Below are 22,379 nucleotides of genomic sequence, written 5' to 3' on the forward strand. Positions count from 1 at the left end.
AAGATGGACGCCATTCTTGGATTTCAAGAAGTAGACGAGGTAGTCAAGAAGGGTTTTAAAGAGCCATTCAAGGAAGACTCTGAAGAGACAAAGCGACAATGTAAAGAGAACAAGAAATTAGACTGCAAGGCCCGAATGTTGTTGCACCAATGCGTGTCAGCCACCATCTTCTAGAAGGTATCAAAGGCAGACATGACGAAGGAGATCTGGAACATTCTTCAAGAAGGCTACGACAACACAGGCAAAGTCAAGAAGATCAAACTACAGTCGCTTCAACGACAATACGAACTCTTAGGCATGGAAGAACAAGAATATGTTGTTGACTATATCGGAAGAATCCAAATGGTAGTGAACGCCATGAGAGCGTGCGACAAAGTGGTGAAAGATAAGAAGATCATGGAGAAAATCTTGAGAACGCTAACCCCGCAGTACGATCATATTGTTGTAGCAATTGAAGAAAGAAAAAGCGTGGAAGACATGAAAGTGGAAGAGTTGCAGAACTCGCTGGAAGCCCATGAACAACGTCTGCTTGAAAGAAAGAAAACCAAAAATGAAACGGGTTTGAATCAGGCCTTACAAGTTTGAAGCAATTTCAAACCCAGAGAAAAAGACAGAGGCAGATCTTAGGAAGGTAGATCTGAAGGAAGAAACTTAAGCATTTCTGATCAAAACGTCGGAGAAGAATGCATCGAAAGCAAAAGAGGCGGATAGCCAACAAGAGGAAGAAAGGACAAAAGAAGTGTTCAATGCTACACCTATAACAAGTTTGGGCATTACTCTACAGAATGTTGACACAATGAAATGGCGAAGAACACCAAGAATGACGAGACAACGAATCTTGTTCAAGATGCATGCGATTCAGAGACTGACCATGTTATTTTGATGTGCACGACTAAACGATTTTCACCTTTCGATCACTGAACGGATGTAGATGATGGAGAAAACGAACGGGTGTCATCTTCAAATGTAACAGAAGAAGAAAACGAACGACTGTCATATTCAAGTGCAGCTAGTTAAGAAATCGAGCGGATGCTGTCTTCTAATGCAGCTGATGACGAAACCGAACGGTCTTCAAATGTAACAGAAGACGAAATCGAGCGGCTGTCGTCTTCAAAAGCAGTGGATGATGAAGAAACTGGATGGTTGTTGCTTTCAACCCGAACGATTTATGATGAAAAGGTGATGTCTCCAAACCGAGCGAGCGTTGAAGAAGAGATGTTGTTTTTTAACCAAACGAGTGTCGATGTTGTCGTCTAAGAGATTTTGTCATCAAACCAAACGGTTACTGTAGAAGAGATGTTGTCATCAGACCGAGCGGTTACTAAAGAAGAGGTGTTGCCTTCAAACCGAACGGGTGTTGAAGAAGTGGTGATGTTCTCAAACCGAACAGGTGGTAATGAAGAAACTGAATGACAGATGTCTTCAGACCGAACCTGCGTTGATGACGGACGATTAGCGTCTTCAGACCGAATGGGAGTCGATGATGAAACTGGAAGCTGTTTTCATTCAACCGAATGAAAGCTGATGGAAGACGGTTGTTAAACCGAACGGATGAGGGTTGCTGTTTAGAGACTGAACGATCCGTTCGATTGTCGTTTAACGAACGGGAGTTGACGGTCAGGTGTTGTCTTCATACGGAACGAATGCGCTGTAGAACACATGTTGCAATCAAGAGCAGCACGACATACAGATGACCATGCGTCACATTCAAAAGAGGATGAATCATTGTGGTACTTGGACACGGGGTGTTCTAACCACATGATAGGAAAGAAAGAGTGCTTGGTGAATCTTATCCAAGTATAAGAAGCAATGTGAGATTCGCAGATGATAGCACAATTACAGCGGAAGGAATTGGCAAAGTCTTAATCGCGGACAAAAATGACAGAGTTGCATATATGAATGATGTATTGTATGTTTCAACAATAAAAAACAGTTTATTAAGTCTTGGACAATTCCTAGAGAAGGGATACATGGTGACTATGCAGCAAGGACACATCGAAGTGTTTGATGAAAGACAGCGACTGGTGCTCAAAACCTCTCTTACCAGAAACCGAACGTTCAAGGTGAATCTAAGTGCTGTTAACGTTCATTGTTTTGCTACTATTAACACTAAGAATGAAGGATAATTATGGAACTATAGAGTCGGTGATGACAAACGGAAGAAGAGGAGATCTAGAAAATATGAGTATAGGCATGGTAAAAAGAGAAACAAACATTGAAAAAAAAGATAAAGGAAACCAGATAAAAAAAATCAAGTCAAAAAGGAAATTGATCAATGATACTGACTCAGATAGAGAAAGTAAGAGTGACAATAGCAATAGTCAATCCCAAAAATTTGCAGAAGACACTAGAATCAACTATAGTTTTGACATAAGTTTAGTTTTAGAGAAGTGTGTTGAGAATAAAAGCTAAACTCTAATTATTTGATAACAGTCTATTCTCTGTTGTAAATATATACATTGTTTTATTAATGAAAAATCAGTCTAGTTTTCTCCCATCTCTCTCTGTTGCATTCTCTCAACTCCTACCATCTCTAACAGCTCCGTCCTAATGATAGCAAGATTTGCATTGGCTTTATTAATTTTAATTCTATCGGGAGATCATCCGATAACTTTTGGGCAGTAACTCTCGAATTAATTCGACGTAGCCTAAAAATATAGAATTCAATGATCCAGGTCAATTGCACTAACCCAGAAGAATAAATACAGCCCCGGTTTGATCATGGATGGGTGTTCTTGCTCGGCCATTAGTTATAGTCACATCTGTCTCGAATATTAATACCACATGCACATAAATCTAATATAAATGATGTTCATTTTAATGTGAATTGTTTTTCTTGTATTTGAGACATGTATTCCACTCTTGGGCAACGATAAATAAATTGGGCAATTGATAAATGACGTGCTTTGAATCAAAGGCAGAATATGGCTAAAGAAATGCATTTAATATGCTAACAACATATTTGAAACGAATCAGGAAATACACAATGAGGTTGATACATTCAGGTATCACAAAAAGATTTATGGAAGTGAATTTACAATATTTCATCTTGTAGGGCGTAAAAAGAACCATCATCTACAGGTAACGACGGTGGGGTTCCAGGGGGTATACAAGCAGCACCGTTCTCACCAGCACATATACATAGAGCCTCAGCATCTCTGAGATTTGCATCAAGGTCGATGTGACCACTTAGCTCATTAATAAACTTCAACAGCGTGTCAAAGTCCATTTCCTCTCGAATTATCTTACCACGATACCGATTCAAGATTGCCACACACAAATACAGGTGCAGATGCTCAGACGGATAATGTGTCCATAAAACTTCCCACAAGCGCATTGTTTTCTCGTACTCAAACTCCCTGAAATATCAATCGATATCCTTTAGTTGTCAAAAGCATTTATATAAAATCCTCTACGCAAGGCTATACCAGCCAGCAAATTAGCAAACCTATAACACTAACAAACTCACATCAAAGTCAATTTGTATATATTTTCCACGAGTAAAATCACCTACCATGTAACCTTTGAACTAAACTTATATAATTCCCCCCAACATTCTCTGTAACTGTCGAGGACACAACTACCAAGATAAAAAGAGACCAGACTTAGTGATCCTAAGAAATGTTGTTCATCATGGATAACACAATAAAACTATTGGTCACTCTAATCAGACAGAGTGGGTGCTTCTTCTCTCTGTCTGAAATGCTCTCAAGAATATGGTATCCTTCTGGCAAATCTTAGAACTAAAACACGATAATTCCAAAGTGTAAGAGAGCATTGGCCACAAAAAGAAAGCGGCACAAACTGAGATTAATTACTAGCAGCAACCGAAAGAGTAAATTTCAGATGTATGTTTGATCTTTTGGATCTATCCAGAAAACTTTTAGTTATAGTCAACTGCCTTCGGTTGTGCTGATATATCCAAACTATTTTCAGAAGGTAAGTAGAAAATAACTACACTTGAAACACACTCCGAAGCATTAACATCATATGCAATATAACATGCACCAAAAGTTACTGAATTGTGACAAACATAACAATTTAAGTAATCCAACCTTTTAAATTGAATCAAAATCCACCGGAAGCAAAAGAAATAATTCAAGCAGTCACGTTGCTTAAAATAGTTATGCAATGGACTATCAAGCAGCTCCACCAACTGCAACAACGAATAAATGTATCAGTTCTGAATGCTAAAGCAACAGTAATAAATCTCAGTTTCAAATTTCATATAAAGAGTGTAGAGACCAAGTTACTCAATGCAGCATTATAAAGGTGGGATGTGACTGCTAGATACCATACCATCAGACATTGGCTGTAGAAAGCTCAAGTCAAAATACGATTGCATAAAATTCCTATTCTGCTATCTAGTTACATGAATCGATATGAAGCAAAGAAATATTTTGGGTTTACAATGGCCAACACAATCACCAATAAAAACCTTGAAGAAACATCCAACAAAAGCTAGTTATTGTAGATGAAAAGCCCCAGGCAATATAAACCCCACACCAAATCTCATTTCCAGTGTTGCATACCCCTCGCAATTAGATTACTAATTTCTCAACATGATTCGTGGCCCATGGGCCTGACACACCCAAGCAGGCTAACTCTGCATTAACACACTCATTCGCAATTGAGAGACATGACAGTAAGCTTCATATCCATTGATAAGAACATTGGGTAAACCATAACAAAAAACTTAATACTTAAGGCCTTTATAAACCCTGCACTAGAATCTCAAATTTCAAATGTTGGACTCAAGTCCAGACTTTATAATTGGATCGTAATATCACAAGCCAAGCCTAGAGACCTCAGTCTAGTATAAGAACATTCTGTCAAAGGAATAGAACATAATTTGACCTTCACAATAAAGAAGATATTCACCTACAGTGTATTTAATGGAAAGACTTGAAAAGAAAGCACAGACGCATACAAGTCATTTGGAGTCAAACAAATAATTGCTGATTATATTAGGAATACATGTGATAGATTCCACAGGTGAGTGAAGTTATACAACCTAAGACCAGAGAGGAACAAGGAAGGTAAAGGTCTTGTTATGGACAAAATAAAGTACAAAGTTTGATTATTGAGGATAGTCAAGGGCATGCAATTGATCAAGATGTAATAGGAAGCACATCACCTCAAAAAACAAGAGGAACATTGTAGTGAAAATAAATAACGGAAGGCACTATTTCAACTAGGTGACAACTTTTGCATTAGTGGCACCATTGTCTCATGGCCCTGCAATTTGAGAGAAGACTGAAATTGGGAAGACATAAATGTGGGCATTAATGTGCAAAATTTTGATGGATGACCCGAATCGAGAAATAGTTTCATACAAAAAATTTGTAAAGTAGAAAAGATATCAGAACAATTTTTCATTGAAAGACCCAAGATCAGTTGAAAAGTCATGACTAAACGTCATACTAAGGTTACTAGGCCCCCAAATATTGAAGTGAACAAAAACAAAAGGTCACATTTATTGACTTGAGGACTATGTAAATGAACATTGTTTCCTAACTAACAGTCTAGACTTTAAGTGAAGAGAGACTGGGAACTAAATAAGCAGCTTCTCTAAATTGCAATATCCGGGGCATTGATGAGCGAGATCAGCAGGGGTAGAACAGACAGAAGCAACTGATGGTGAAAGATGATACAATCCCTCATACTTGTGTTTTGCCCAAGTCATTCTTTTATAAACTAATCTAGAACAAGAAAAAAATTATTCAGACGGGAGCAAGTTTGCAAATGGAAATAAAATTGAAATGGAAACCAAGAACAAACAAGACAATTTAAAGTAAGATTTTGAAAAGGGTAAGTTCGACCAATGCCACAAATTTTAATGAGTCAATGCGAAAGTAACATAAGGCAAAGAAATTGATGTAGCATAGCCTTGACTTGGAACCATAACTTGACAGCAGCATCCCAAATGATGTAGTTGGCTGACCCAATGAGATTTTCACAAGGGATTATGATGGTGAAACTCACAGCAGAGTTATCACTAGCAACAAGAGATGCATTGTCAGCAGAAGAAGCAATGAAAAACGATGTCAAACTGTAGGGGTGGCCAAACAGGAGTAGAGGGGCTCGTCAAAGCAAAGGGGTACTCGAGGGCGTGGTTGTTGAAATCAGAAAAGTGGTTCTGCAGGATTAAGGACATGTCTGTGAACTATAAGTGGAGAGTGGCAACGTGTGGGGCAGTGTAAGGAGCTACTGCTGGTTCCATGGTCACAAAGGGAAGCAATGGTGGTTGGAGGCATGTGCTGGGGCATTGTCAACTGTATCACTATGATTGGCAGCAAAAACTTTGCAAAGTTGGACGAGAGTGTGAAAAGAATATAGTAGTGTAAAGTTAACCAATACAAACACAACAGCCTAATAAATAACGATTAATGATGCAGTGCTTGAATGATTTGTTAAGGGGAGAGAATAACCTTAGATAAAGCAAAAAGTTGAGAGTGCATGCCGTTTTGATCCCGATTAAAATTGGGTCCCAGACGTTCCATTAGAGCAACAAAACACCAAAATGCCTCTGACTCATCATCCATCACAAACAATATTGGAGATAGAAGATCACTCATTCCCTGTTAAAACAGCATGTAAATAAGATTCCCTACCTATAGGAGATAATAATCCAATTCTTGAATTGGAGGAAGGAAGAAGACGGCATATGGAAACAAAGATGCATGATGATTTATGGTTTCAAAATATAATTGATTCAAGATAGTAACTATTAAGATGCACCTCCTTGCTGTAGTGAATACATAACATATTCTTTATTAATCAAACAAGGGGAAGGAGTAAGACAGAATATGAAAACAATAAAGAGGCCTAACGATTCAAGGTTTCAATATATAATTGGTTCAAGAATATAATAGCCACAAAGATACTCCTCCTTGTTGTAGTGAATACATAACATATTATTTGCTTAATCTAACAAGAGGAGGAAGGGGGTAAGACAGCATATGAAAACTATAAGATGCATAATGATTCATAATTTCAAAACACACATAGTTCAAGAAGATAATAGCCATTAAGATACCCATCCCTGCTGTAGTGACTACATACATATTCTGTTTAAGGAAAAATGAGGACTCAACTTCCAAAAAGAATAAGATCAAAATTTTGGTAATCAAGATATATAATATTCACCGCAATTAAAATTAAGTCCGAAATGCACGGCATAGTTACCTGGCAATAACCAAGATCAAAGTTGTAAAATGAATAGGTCAACAGTATATCTCGTAGAATATTTACATTTGGATTATCATCCCCTTCATAGAAAGGGATCGATCTATCAGTTCTCACCTTCAAAAGTACAAGATAATTAAAACTGCATTAGCATCTTTTATCTGTTCATCTATAGTCATTCAAATTTAAAATCTGTTCCACTAGCTTACCACATCTTTCTCAATAAGCCCTTTCCTTTCCCTGAATTTTGTGAATCTTTTAGCCTGTGCAGAGGATATACTCTACAGAGAAAAAAAAAACATTACAAAATTATATTTTGAACTAAGCAGACAGCTTATAGAAATAAAGCAGAAAAACAATGTTACAAGAGATGGCAAATACATTATTAGAATTCATAATTAGAGGAAAAACAATATGACAAGGTCACCATATTTGAGTAACTGGTAGGGTTAGGGTATGTATGTAATAAATTGTAAGCTCCATATTTTCATTATGGTTGCATGTAAAATGTTCAACGTGGTAGCAATAACCAAGGAACTTTGGATCAAACATGGTTCCTGGACAAAAAAACTTTCACCTTATGAAAGCGCAATGTGGTCACAACTGGTTTTGCTATGTATGCTCGAAACCTAAGTCATTTACAACCATATTTGATTTTATATCATAAGTCGCATCAATATACTCAACACCTCATGGATGTTTAATTTACATATTTGGATGTTTAATTTACATATTTGGCAAACAAACAATGAAGTAAAGGTATTGCAGACTATATTGTAACATTGGGATCCAAAGTATAAAAAAGGACACAGACCTCCGTACAATTAGTTCCATCAAACTTTTGATAAATAAACATTTTTCAAGTGATTAATATCAAAGCAGAAAGAGAAATACATCAATTAAAAAGAATGTAGGAGCAAATGAAAACCTGCCACTGGTTCTTTATGTTCTCATATTCTGACTTTTTAACAGACTTCTGGAATTCTCTCTCAGCATATGTTGACTCATATGGATAATATCCCAAAAGCAAACTCCAAACCTATAATTTATATATAAGCTTTAGCCCATGAAGAACGGGTATTAATTTATAATCAAAATGCTTAGCTTCAAAATCATTACATACGTGATAAACCAACCTCATTTCGTAATTCATGGTCAAGTCCGCCATAAAATACTCTTTTTCTCAAAGCTTCTGAATCTGTGACTCGCCCTTCAGAATCCAAGAAGATAATCCACTGCAGATGTTTGATCCCAATACTAATTAGCAAACAACTGAAAACTTTGATAAATCTTTTACATAATAACACAAATGTTATCCCTCAACACTTGCAATCAGAATGGCTATAAGAAACAGGTGTCACTTCAATAATTGCAATGTGAAAGTATTGCATTTAAGATTGCATGAAGGGCATCACCAAAACTAACATATAAGCTGTAATCCCATCTCCAGAATGCTCCTTTAGTGGCACAGTATGCTAAAAATATAATTGGACGATATATTTGAGATGGAGGTATGGAAGGGAGAGAAGACACTAAAAATATTTCATTTCAAGTAATGAATTAATGAATTCAAAAATGAAAAGTTTACCCCCCAACTCTTTTCCCTTCCAAATCATCCACCCAAATAGAGTCTTATCCACAATGACATCAACTTTCAAAATTAACGAAATTAAAAGTATAACCCAGATCAAAACATGAACAAGTAACTTAATGGATTTTCAGACAGAAAAAATCCTGAAAGTAAAAAATTTGGCTTCCTCGGGTCAAAAAAACTAATACAAGAATGCAAACCATCCATGCACATGAACTAAAATGTGTTGAAGTTGCTTTCATTCCATTTCAAACTCTCCATTTCCAAGGATTAGAATCTCCCTCGTGATGCAGTTTAAATCCTTTAAGTTCCTTTATTTTCCCTTCCAACACAGTAAAAATTAAAAAGTTATCAAGATCAGCTACAAATAAACTCCTTGATGTTTCAGCCATTTTCAATTTTTCATGTAAAACTAATTTGTAACACAAATTCCTTAATGTTCAGATTAGAATGAAAATGTTAAATCTATTAGTTCTTTAATCCCGTAAATCACAAGGGAAGCAACAGCTTTCAGAAACAGAACATAGGGTACCTTGTAAACTGGCTCAACTACTGGGTGATGTCAAATCTTATAGAACTTCATGTTTTATTCTAACTCAAACTCCAAGAAGGTCATTTACAATTATCTGGTCTACCCTAATTTTTACTGAAAATATGTAAAGAAAATAAAAAAATATTAAAATTTGATTACATCAATATTTATTTTAATAACACTGAATTAAGGATAAAATAAACATCAACGAACATCATATCCAGCATCTGTGGGAGGGAGTAAAACCAAGAAATCTAACTGAGTGTTGCAAATGGTTAAACTAAATCCTTCTAGATTGCTAATAACAACTGGATCAGAACATGAAAACAGATTCTTCATTGCCTGCACATAAACTGAATTATCAGTTTTTACAAGATATGCACTCCCCACGACAATGATCAACTATCACACCCCTTCCTAACTCAACTAGCTTTTTATCATACCCATCCAATTAATAACCAACCACTTACAGGTAGCTTCTATCTGATAGAATTATTCAGAGTCTTATCCTGTGTCCCTCCTATTTTTCCTACTTTCGACACTCTTGATACGAGGCCTCAGCAATCAATCAATCCCCCCTAAAAACCCAACTTTGTCCTCAAGGTGAAATTCAATATCTTATGCTGACTCCCAACTAGTCCCGTCATCTGGTAGATCCTTCTGCATAATTAACACCTCCACAGTGGGTGCCATTCTCTCATAGTCTTCTCTACTGCTTATCTTGCAGACGTGGGTATGTCCAAACTTCTCATAAACCCTGAAACACTCCCCTTTTCTGACCTTGTCTCGTATTTCTGCTTCTAACAGTCTCTTGAAAGGCAGTACTCCTAAATACAAATCACTTTCAGATGCTAAAATTCCAGTGCCAATTGGATCTATTATTTGTAATGATCTGATAAGAACTAGCTCCCTTCCTCCAAGATGGCCTCCTGTGATAGCCACTGCAAATTTCTATTTTTGAGCTTTGCTCATCCTGTCTGACAGTCTTCTTGATTCAAAATGCTTCAACTCTTCACGCATCTTATCCTTCACGTTGTTCAAGAACATGTCCATCAGGTACTACTCTTCAAAAGCCTCCATTACCCCTAAATATAATTCAAATTGTGTGATAACAAGTTCACAGATCTGGCCTGTTCAGAGCTAACACCAATTCAAAATGACTTTTTATGATAGTGGGATGGAATCTTTGGATGAAAACATTCTTGATCCCTTGCCAGGATAGTTTGGTTAACAAGATTCCCCCCATTGGTACCATCATCCTAAGGCTTCTATGAAGATATAAGGTGATAGGATATAATGGGTTTAAGATAGAAGGAAGAAGAAATGAGAGGGCGGTTAGGAGGGAAAGGTTATTGACAGTTAGTTAGTGAGTGGGAAGGGGAAGGGAGAGTTTATAAATAGTGTGTGTTTTGTACAAGATTAGTTAGTCATTTTGTACATTTGGGTATAGATTGGATATTTGTTCCAGTGGAGGGAGAGAGGCTTCCTTCGGGAGGTGATTCTTTGTACTTTGTTTCACTCATACATCAATAATATACAGTTTTGTGTCTTTTCGTGTGTGTTTGAGAGTTGAGGAGTGTTGTTCGGCTTCTTGACAAAAGAAGCCTATCAAGTTTGGTTCGACTACCGGATTCCCTTAGGAGAGGACTATCGGATTCCCTTAGGAGAGGACTACCGGATTCCCTTAGGGAGGAGAATGTGATGGAAGGAAGAATCAATACTTTGGAAGGAAAAATCAATACTTTAGAAGGAAAAGTCAATACTGTGGAGAGGTGGGCCAACAAACAGAAAAGGGTGCTAGTAGAACGGAGAAGAAATATCCAAGAAATGATATTGGAAAACCAGAATCAAGAAAGGGACTCAAAAGGAAGGGAGAAATCTCTTGACAGAGCAAGAAGGGGAGGGAAAGAGGAATTTCTGCAAGACAACAAGAAAGGAAAGAAAGAAGTAACGGAGTAGTGAAAGATGGAGAAGAACTACCCAAGAAATAAAAGAAATGATGCAGAATATCAAGATTCAATAAAGGGCTTAGCAAGAAGTGATGAATCTGCCATGAAAGGAAAGAAAGAGGGAAAAATGGGGAGGGATGTTGTGAAAGGTAGTCTACTAGACATCAAGACATCCAATAAACCCTCATATGGAGGAGAAAATTCAACCAATGGGGAGAAGAAAAGAGAAAGGGATATCAGTGAAGAGGGGAATGTTGTTACCATTACAACAGGGAGTAGAGTGTCAGAAGCTGCTGTTTTGAGTGTTGATTGTTTAACAGGAATTAGAGGGCAAGACAGGAGAGAAAAAAATATATATGTGAAGGGGAAGGCAAAGACAAAAACTGTGATGGAGAAAATGTTGATGCTGCGGAGAAAATGGTAGAAGTTGTTGATGTAAGGGTGGATAATTCACAAATGTTGATAGGGAAAATACATCAGGTGAAGACCATGATGGGAAGGTTGTGACTCTTGCTTCTCCAAGTAAAGTTGCAAAAGCTACTGTTTTTAGTGAAGATAGAGTGGTAGGTTATGGTGGGTATGTCAAAACAATGAAGAAAGGGGAAGAATTGATGAAGTCTAGGGTTAAAACAGTGGTGTCAGGGAGTGACCCAGCTGTGGTCTAGGTGTCCATGGGTGCATCCACTAGGGCTGCTACAGATCCATTTCCTGAAATTACTGAGGTTATAACACCTGCAGATCTAGCTTCTAGCAATGGCCACAAAGGAATTTCCAAGTTTCTTGCAAAATCTTTATTAACTAGTCTCTTATATTACACACAGTGGTGAAAGGTAAAGATGGTCCAGGGGAATCTTGGAAAAGGAGCAGTTCTTATTAATGGAACAGAAGGTTCTTATTAATGGAACACAAGGAGACAATAATTCTTTCATATAGACCACCACCCAAGCCTCCAGACCTGAATTGGAGGACAGTAGCGAATGGGTTCCCTTCATATGATAACACAATGATGAAGAGGAGTCATGAGATCAAGCTTCACGGTTCCAACCTTGAGGACAAGGTTGTTCTACAGCAGACTGTAATGATAATAGGATATAAGGTGATAGGATATAATAGGTTTAAGATAGAAAGAAGAAGAAATGAGAGAGCGGTTAGGACAGAAAGGTTAGGACAGAAAGGTTGTTGACAGTTAGTTAGTAAGTGGGAAGGGGAAGGGAGAGTTTATAAATAGAGTGTGTGTTCTGTATAGGAGTAGTTAGTCATTTTGTACATTTGGGTATAGACTGGATAATTGTACCAGTGAAGGGAGAGAGGCTTCCTTGGGGGCTGATTCTTTGAACTTTGTTTCACTCATACACCAATAATATACATATCGTTTTGTTGTTCAGCTTCTTGACAAAAGAAGCCTATCTTTCTACCCCTAAAGCCACCTTAACAGCGTGCATCTTTTCCCCTTCTACCACTCCTCTCAATCTGAAATCCAGCTTGCTAACCCAACTACATGTTTCTTTCCCAACAAACAGGTATCTGCAATTTCCTCCGTCTATCACTTGACAGATTCATGATGGTGATCAGCATAAGCTTTCTTGGGTCACTTCATAGTGCTTGAGCAGAAGACCACCAAGAACTGGCATGACTCCTCCAATTAGAGTTTTCAAGAATCCCATCATGCATGACTTGACAATCTTTTAAGCAATACCTATAGCAGAAGAATTGCACAATTCATTTGTGTGATTCATTTCACACGCTTCTAGTGAAATTTGTGCGACCAAGCTGAAGATATTCTATTGTGATTAACCATGCATCCAACAAGTAACCAACTAACTGTTGTTAGCCAATATTTATTTTTGTTACAATTACTCAGGGGCTTATCCTCTGTTTCTCCAATTTATTCTACCGTTAAACACTCCTAATAGGAGGCCTTAGCTACCAACAGATTGCATCATTTGCAAAAGAAACAATAAGCAAAAATTGCACGTTTACAACGGCCATCATGCAAAAGACTACATGCAAAAGAAGATCATATACATAATATGATGATTTTAGCAGCCTGTATGAGAAATACTATCTATTATATCAAATATACATTTCATACCTCTCCAGAACCTAGAGGTGGTTGCCGTGGTTTTCCCCATACTAATGATAAATTATCAAACTGCCAGAAGAGAGACAAAAGACCATATAATTAATATTGTACAGTGGAAAAGGGAATCGGGGGAAAATACACTATATTTTATACAAATATAAGCAGAGTATCCAAAACCAAATCATAAAAATAGACACTAAATAGATATTACCTCCACAAACTTCAGATTATATGTAACAGCTATGGACAATCAATTTTTAAAAAATATCAGCAGTATTCTAAATCAATTCAAAACAGTAGAAATTAAATATAATATTTCTCCATAAAATTAAGATTATGCACAACAGCTATGGACAAGCAATTTTTTACAAATATAAGAAGTATGCCAAATCAATTCATAACAGTAGACACTATGATATTACCTCCACAATTTCAAATTATTCATCACAGATTTACAGAAGCCAACTTAACACATGGACAAGGAAATTGACTTTACTTGGTCATTTTTAATAAGTCAGTGTGACTGTTAGAAGTGGACTTTAAACCTAACTCAACCCCACAAAACTGGCTTGTAGAATGAGGTTTGCACCCACTCATAAACTATAAAATGGCCTTATCTCTAGTCGATGTGGGACTTCCAACACACCCCCCTCACGCCGAGGTATATACATCTCGAGCGTGGGATTAGACATTTTTAATGGGTGGTCCGATAGCGGGTGGAACAATATGCCCAGCAAACAACAAATATCGCTAGGATAGGCTCTAACCATGGCTCTGATACCATGTTAGAAGTAGACTTTAAGTCTAACTCAACCCCACAAAACCGGCTTGTAGGGTGAGGTTTGCACCCACTTATAAACTATGAAATGCCCTTATCTCTAGTCGATGTAGGACTTCCAACAATGACATTGAACAAATCCTAGCACCTTAAATATGAATGCAAAATAGTACAATACTTTTATTGTTTTATCCTTTTCTAATATTTGTTTCTTTCATCAACGAAGCACTTATTGATGCCTGTTACCTCAGCAAATTAAAAAACCTTGTACTTAATGAAATATCTTGAAAGTAGCCAATGGAACTATTAAAGTAACCCAGATCAGAAGCTTCACAACGGCCTCCATCTCACATCAGATCATTAGTCAATGCCATCGCACTGTTCATTGTAAGTTAATTATGTTCAGGGTAGAAGATACCAACAAAGTAGGCACACCAAACATTTCTAATTACAATAATTCTTGTGCCTGAAAAAACAAGTTTTCATGCAGATAGTAAACTAAAATTTACAGTTGTGATGCAAGAAAAATAGGTTACCTCCTGAGAATCCAAGGCAACACAACTTTCATCAGAAGTCTTTTCCTCAACGTGGGAAGACTTCCTAGGATGATGATCAAGATTAGTCTGGGCATGGGTCCTCCTCTCACTGAATCCATTACTATGGTTTTCCCTAAAAAGTTGTGATGTTGTCTCTCGGGCAAATTTTGTGACAAGCGAAAACTTCTCTAAAACATTAATAGAGAGGTCTCGAGCAGGATCTACTTTATGACTAGGTCTCCCATGGAACTGAGCAGCACTAAAACTTCCATTATTGACATCATTATCAGCCCTTCCTTGGTTCTCATTCAGAACGGACTCATCAACAGAGAGATTTGAAGGTCCACATGCAATGGGAACAGCTCTGGGCAGCTCCAAGGAAGACAAAGTCCTCTGGATGTCATTGCAAATGTTTAGAAAAAATATAGCAACCCAATTTAAATAGCTTGATATTTAACTATTATAAAAAAAGGGCTTCACAGACCTAAGGGAATTATAGACATAAGCACTTTCATTCATCTCATTTTTCTAGCAAGAACAATTTATTAACATTTGGACTGTGAGAATGAGAACAAAACAGGAACAAGTTGCTTATGATCTTCTATCACTGATGTAAATTCTCCTTTGCAAAATATTATTTTCAATCTACAAAGGATAGTATGAATCTATGATCGAGCAGGAAAACCAAACAAAGTCAATTGAATATTAAACCACTCATACCTGCAGTGTATTCTGAAAATCATTTACAAGGAATACGTTGGCATCCTCTTCAGATCTACATTAGGCATAAGAATAAGATTATACGAACAAACTTGCATGAAAAACTTGAATAAGAAATCTCAGAAACATGCTGCAAATATAATATCATTTGTCTTGCAAATATAATATATGAATAATGGTAGCATTAAAGAGTGATCTTGATGTGAACAAAGGAGGAAATGGCTTATGTAAATTTGTAAATTACAATCTGCAACTGTAGAAAATGCGCTTGATGATGATTCTCATCATCTAAAAAATCATTGCACTTATTAGGATGTCATGAATGTTGCACATACCTCATCACTTCTTCATGACTAAAAATGGTTAACTCTTGCATATAATACATAATGATATCATACGAAAATAATTTTTCTGAACAATAAAACACTGCCAAATTGTATGTTCATCATTTCATACACACATTGAAATAACATCATATAAATCCAGAGAAACAAATGCAGGATCAACAACTAGCTACATAAGTTTGGCTATGGCAATATTAATAATTCCAAATTAAAAAGAAAATTAAAAAAAAATCAGTAGAGGCATGATATGAGGCTAACCTCACAAGAAGAACATGCTGCTTTATTGTAGCAAGGAATTCTTTGACTCCTCCACTATAAAAATAGAGTGGAGGATAAGCAAGTCCTGCAAAATTTTATCCAGACAAGATTGAATTGTAGAACACATCATATAATAAGGAATAGACCGAGTCAAACATCTAGAGCTGCCAGGGATGTAAATAGTGTCACGAGAAACACAAACATCTTATTTACCAAATCATTGTTATTCAGAATACTACAACTAGATAAATTTAACAGAGATTACTTCAGAAATGAACCATAACAACCTTTCAAAGGGAAGTCATACGCCACTGAGCCAGCAATTAAGTTCAATAGCAGATAAATAAAAAGACAAGACAAAACAATTTAATCAATACAAATGAAGCATACAGATCAAGAAATCACAGCTTGGTACTCAAACACTTGGAAAAACAACTCATATTGAAGTTACAAGCATTGGTGCGCCAACATTGGCAAAAACAACTCATGATAGTATTGAAATGCAACAAAATACACCGACTGCTTAAAAAAGGAAGCATCAAAATGTATTGAGATTGAAAAAATCATCAAAAACAAATGGACGTAATTGTATTTTCTGACATGTATTATTGAAAACATACTCAATCTTAGAAAGTGGCACGAATCAGCTAAAAAATGATAGCAGGAGGCAGAATAATTGCTATTTTAAATGCATACAAAATAACTTATACTACATATATAAATACTAAAAAAGTTCATAATAAACAATAAGTCACAATAATCACCATCAAACTGTGAGCAATAAAAACATTGTAATGAAGCCAAAAAAAAGTAAAAGATGATGATGAAATTAATAAAAAAGTCATAATAAAGTACATAAAAAATTATCAGAAAGTAAACTCGGTGTGAAGTCTAAAGAAAGAAGGATAAGAAGTACTCCAATAATGTCGGAAGTAATCAAGGTCAAAACAAATGTAACAGTCATGAATACATTACCCCCCAACAACAATAAACAATACTTCAAGGGTAAAAATGGAATTTTGAACCTTATACCAGAGTAGGGAAAGCATGTACTGTTTTGCCTTCTATAGGCATTATAGAAAACAACTCCCACTGCTCCTCTATTTGAATCCCATATTGACCAAGACCACTATGAATAAAAAGGAAAGATATGACATTTTTTAAATTTTATTTAACATTTTTAAATACACTAAACTTTATTTTTCAACTATCATATTACAAGACTGATGAGTCCCAAACCCCTATCAAGGATGGAGGAAAGTGTTTAAGGAAAATAAGCAAGATTGGAGGGAGGTTTCTTGACCTTTCTTCTATTAGTGTGCTTAGTTTTTGTCTTAAATAAATTCTAGACTCATGTTTGTGTCTTGGGTTTTGCAGATTTGATAGTAGCACCTCCCCTTTTAAGGTTGTCACCTTTTAGAGGAATGAAGGGCTTAGGAGGACGCTAGACCAAGGGAGTGTACTCACCACACCCATAGTTTTGCTAAGAAGACACCCTTAGAAGTGGAGAAGAGGGCTTCATGAAAGTGGAGAAGAGAGCATCTTGGAGTGAGGGCTATGCACACTTGAAGGAGAGAGAATGCGCTTTTTGAAGATTTTACAAATGATTGGAGAATTATCACCTTCCCTCATCATTAGGCTTCTAGAAAGATACTTTGTGATTTTGCTAGTGTATCCCTCATCTTTGTATTATTGCTAGGAGGTCCCTCTCTAAGCCTATTTAAAAGGATCTCCTCCCCACTTGTAAAGTGTTGGTGAATGAAGAAGTTATTATAGCCATTTTTGGTTGTGGGTGCCTCTCTTTGAGAGTGAGCTCATCCTTTGATCTTATCTTAAACTTTGGTTCATGTGGTTTCTTTATTTCAAATCCCTTTATGTTATGTTCATTGCTTCTGCTCCTTTATGATTATGTCTTGTCATTTTGTTCATTTTATTTGCTTATCTTGAATCAATCTTCTCTTATTTCTTATGATTATCGAGTATATTAAAGTGAATCTTCACATCTAGATAACCTTGTTATCTTAATATCCAATGGGGATCTTCTTGATACTTTCTTAAGCAACATAACACAAACTCCTTGTCCTCTAAAAACAAGAGACTCTCGCAGGAACCCCTTCCTAAACTTTTCAAAAGTTACTGAGCCTACATCCATGCATCACAGATTGAGATGCATTCATTTATGTTGGAAATATAGCATTTACAGTTTATCAACCTTCCAATTAGCTTTGTTCCATACACCTATCTTAGGAAATTGCCACATTTTAACCGTTCTCTTGAAAATAATAGTAGTTGCATAGTATTTTTGTAACCATTTATGTTATAAACTGATCAAGTACATTAAAAAAAAAATCTGTCCTTTTCTCACATTCTATCACCAACTTAAAGAAACCTTCTATTAACTTTTCCAGTGCTAGACACGGCTAGACCAATTAGACAACACTTGAAATGTTCACATATAGTTAGCTTTTTATTCAATCAGGCTGGCATGCTTAGACTAGGTTCCCTTCTGGTTTTTGTTAGGCATATAGAAGTCAGTGCTGGCTGATGGGTTTTCAGCGTAAATTTTGATAACCCCAATTCTTAAACTTTAATAACCAATTTTGAGTTCTATGGAAGGGTATCCACTTATGCACTGTCTGCAGATTAAAATCCAGATGAATTGTACACCAGCACATCAGTTAGCTTACCAGAAAAGGGCAGAACACATGTAGAAATTTTAAGTCACCTACCCTACAAAAGAATTATTTATCATCCATCCAAGATATTGAACTTATGCCCAGAATAACTGGAATTAACACCCTGTGACCAATTTGTTATTACATTATCAAGTCATGTGTACCTCTTGATTTCATATAAGATATGGGTAAATACACCTAAAAAATAAACTACCTGGTTTATAGAAGGCCAGAAGTGTAATATAGAACAAAACAATTATAAAAAAAAACATATAACACCCACCGTATTCATAAAGAGTAATTCACCTGATGATAGAACAACGATGATATATGGCCACGCAAGAGCAGGAGTATGCCTCCGGATGGACCTGATTTCAGTGAAGGAGACCGCCTTTATGGTATATAGGTTTCTTTCTGAGCATGAAATGGAAAAAAATAAAAATAAACGTATTGATCGCGTTGCACGGAGCAAGAAAGTCATACAGAATGTAAACTACCATCATCAGACAGCCTGGCCTCTGAGCTATTCCCTTTGTAAGGTATCCAAGTCTAGAAGCGGCAAGAAGACATTTGCTTTAATTAATAATTAATAGTACAAGACCACAAAGAAACAAAAATAATTTAATGATCACCATAAACAAAGACGAGTTTTGCTTAATCAATTTCAATCTTCCACTGATTCTTTCAGACGCAAACTGAGTCGGATGAATTGCGACATTTTCTTTCGTAAATACAATTTCGGCATCTTCCCGAAGGGAGTTCTTGGTACTGTCACTCCGCAGCATCATGCTAGCAGATCCCTAATCCCAATCAATCCGAGAAGAAAAATGGAAAAGTCAGTCAAATTTAAGAATAAAAGGCAGTGCATGAGTGGAGTATTCAATTGAATCGCCGAAAACCCTGATTGAAACGCAAATTGATCGAAAAAAGCAAAAGGTCACGACAAATCGTGAAGTTAGAAGGGCGACGGTCTTACTTGTTGCTGCGACGCGGCGTAATCGGCGTCGTCGGATAAATCGTGAACCTCTGATTCTAACATGGAGGATTTCGCAGACAACTAAAAGCTACAAGAACGAAATAGAGATATCTTGGTGGCGAAGGAAAACCCGTTGTGCGGGGAAATTAGAGAATGAAGAGAACGTAATGGCTGTTACTCGTTTCGTTTGTCTTCGACGCGGGTACGGAATCGTTTCGAGAAAATGGTTTAAGTATCCGAGATAAACGGCTGGGATGGATCGATTTATTTTCCATTTAATAATATGTTTATCCTTTGGGCCCACCGGCCCGGTGTTCTTGAACTTTCATTTATTCACCTTTTTTTCTATTCACCGCCTTGTGGACATTACAAAGAAACTTCTCTCATTTTTAATTTAATTTTATGCCTAAGAATTTAAGGATCTTGACTAACCTTGTTTGCTTCCCTCTCCTTGAGAAAGTTAAGGGGTGAATTTGTATGGAAAGCTAGTGGTATTGATTGGATGATTGAAGGAAAAATACACAAATAATTTGTGGGCTAGTCTTGATTGTATATCTTGATTGAAGAAAAAAACACGAAAATCAAGATAATTTTTTAAAACTTTCCTATCTCATGAAAAGAGAAAAACGAAGTGTAAAAAAAACAAACATAATTAAATTTTTATTATATTTAATCGATTAATCTTATTACATACTTTTAAATTAATATGTAACATATAATAATTAAATGTTTATAGATATATTTTATTATTATATTAAAACGAATAATTAAAATAATTAATGAAATAAATATAATACTTTTGTTAACATATATTTTATATTAAAATAATTAATTAATTAAAATAAAATTATTTTAAAAAATATTTTTACAAATTATACTTTTAAACATATATCAAAATATTTTTAGAAATTAATTTTATGATTTTTTTTTAAATGTATTGAAAATTTATTCTATCACATTAATCAAATTCACTACGAAAAATTTCTAATTTTAATTCATACAACCTCACTTTTGACTGACTTTTCTTTCATTTTCTTCTTGTTCCACTATTTTAAATTCACTATCTAATCCAAAAACATGCTTTGTGAGAATTTTAGTTTATTTGAACAGAAGACAATGTTTCCAAAGTATATGTTGATTTGATGGTCACTTTTGTGATACCAATAAATTTATTCTCTATTTTTCTCTTTCAAAGGTTGCGAAATTTATATTATCTATTATTCCATAAGACACTTTTTCACTTAGGTTAAGTGAGAGAAAGAAATTGAGATTAACTAAGTTAGATTTCTTAAACTTATAATTGAGAGTGTAATAACAAATTTGAGTAGTTTGAGTTGAATTTAACAATCTATTTTTCAAGCATTTAAAATGTGCTAACGAATTAATTAATAATTCCACGCATGATGTTTGGATCTTTTTGGTAAACTTTATGCTACCTTTTTCATTAATTTTGTTTTGTTTTATAATTATAGGTGGTTATTTAAGAATATTTCTCTTTACACATCTCAATAGGTGTATAAAAGATAAAATTAATCGTGGACATTTTTAATTGAATTTTTTGTATTCATTTTCATATCTTAAGGACTTCATAATTTGGAAGCCTATTTTAAAATAAAAAAGTCATATATAAAGAAAAACGAATTGCGGATTTCAAAATGGAATATTGAATTTGATAGTCATTATAGAAATTTATTTTGGATTGTATAATTAAAAAAAATCATATTTTAAAATATAATATTATTTTAGATTGTGTAATTAAAAAAATATTCCACATTACACGATACAAAAATTATTGTTTTTTAAATTTATTCCGTAAAAATGATTTAACATTTTGGTTTAAAGTTTTTTCACATTAATTTGTAATATTTTATGTAATATATGTAACATCCCATATTATATAGAAATATATAATATAGTAAGTCCACATTTTAATATAATAAAATAGTTAGAAAAAGACGGTAAATAAAGTATTAAGGTTATAGTCATCCCAAACTTAGTTATAATTTAAAACTTAAACACAATAGAGTATTTCAAGATGATAAGGAACAACTAAGAGTCCTAACTAGATTAAACAGGAAACACAGCACAAACAAACAAAAGACAACCACATAAGTAAGGGTGAGCTAGATATACAAAAATCATGTTATAACAGTCACATGCAACATGCAAGTAAGGACAAATATACTACGCTACGCAAACATGACTTGTTGCACTTTAACTTGACTCGTCCGGACTTAGAATGTTTGTCGAGCTATGGCAGGTCATGCACTCGTGGTGGCCTCTACTGCTTTGCAAAGTCATTGCAATTGGGTTTCACCTTACCACACTCACCTTGGGCCATACTGGAAGCACCCAAGACTAGGACCTCCTGCTACTACTCACGACATGGTTCAATCCTCTCTACTTGAGAATGATTGACCATTGTAGTTTCAGGATAACCCTCAAGACTGAGCTACCATGCAAATCATTATAAAACACACCAAGGGCACCACCATGGATCCTTTCCTTGAAGATCATGGAATTACATCCAATAACCATACTTTTAAAACCACATACTTTCAATCACCAAACATGTCTCATACACTCGCATACTTCAATATAATCACATTACCACCATCATACTATGCATTACAAACATTCCACACACCTAATTCAACCAAAACAAGAGCAAAAGTGAACTATGGACTCAGAGGATTCGCACAGAGCACCCTATTTGCAAGGCGAGACAAGAGGATCTCGCACAGTGCAC

General features: G+C 35.6%; 1 protein-coding gene across 2 annotated transcripts; it reads right to left on the reverse strand.

The window, feature by feature from the left end:
* Window positions 1-2,925: 2,925 nt before the first annotated feature.
* On the reverse strand, window positions 2,926-19,863 carry LOC108342794 (uncharacterized). Of its 2 annotated transcripts, XM_017580601.2 has the most exons (15): window positions 19,631-19,863; window positions 19,287-19,454; window positions 19,152-19,203; window positions 18,961-19,068; window positions 15,980-16,064; window positions 15,378-15,432; window positions 14,658-15,050; window positions 13,353-13,412; window positions 8,325-8,423; window positions 8,117-8,227; window positions 7,398-7,469; window positions 7,189-7,305; window positions 6,432-6,581; window positions 4,056-4,156; window positions 2,926-3,359 (listed from the first exon to the last, which is right to left on the reverse strand). In XM_017580601.2, exons 1-15 carry the CDS (start codon window positions 19,691-19,693, stop codon window positions 3,035-3,037), a joined length of 1,959 nt encoding a protein of 652 aa, XP_017436090.1. In that variant the 5' UTR covers window positions 19,694-19,863; the 3' UTR covers window positions 2,926-3,034. The 2 variants fall into 2 exon arrangements, with proteins under 2 accessions (XP_017436090.1, XP_052727456.1); XM_052871496.1 differs by lacking the exon at window positions 7,189-7,305.
* Between the last annotated feature and the right edge of the window lie 2,516 nt (window positions 19,864-22,379).

The sequence above is a fragment of the Vigna angularis genome, chromosome 1, assembly GCF_016808095.1.
Source record: "Vigna angularis cultivar LongXiaoDou No.4 chromosome 1, ASM1680809v1, whole genome shotgun sequence".
Lineage (NCBI taxonomy): Eukaryota > Viridiplantae > Streptophyta > Magnoliopsida > Fabales > Fabaceae > Vigna > Vigna angularis.

Excerpts from the sequence above, each read along its gene's own strand:
- LOC108342794 (XM_017580601.2), bottom strand. The coding sequence starts at position 19,693 with ATGTTAGAATCAGAGGTTCACGATTTATCCGACGACGCCGATTACGCC. Across the intron at positions 19,069-19,151 it reads GGCCAGGCTGTCTGATGATG|AAAGAAACCTATATACCATA; the intron begins GTAGTTTACATT and ends TTTCATGCTCAG. Across the intron at positions 7,306-7,397 it reads GGCTTATTGAGAAAGATGTG|GTGAGAACTGATAGATCGAT; the intron begins GTAAGCTAGTGG and ends GTACTTTTGAAG.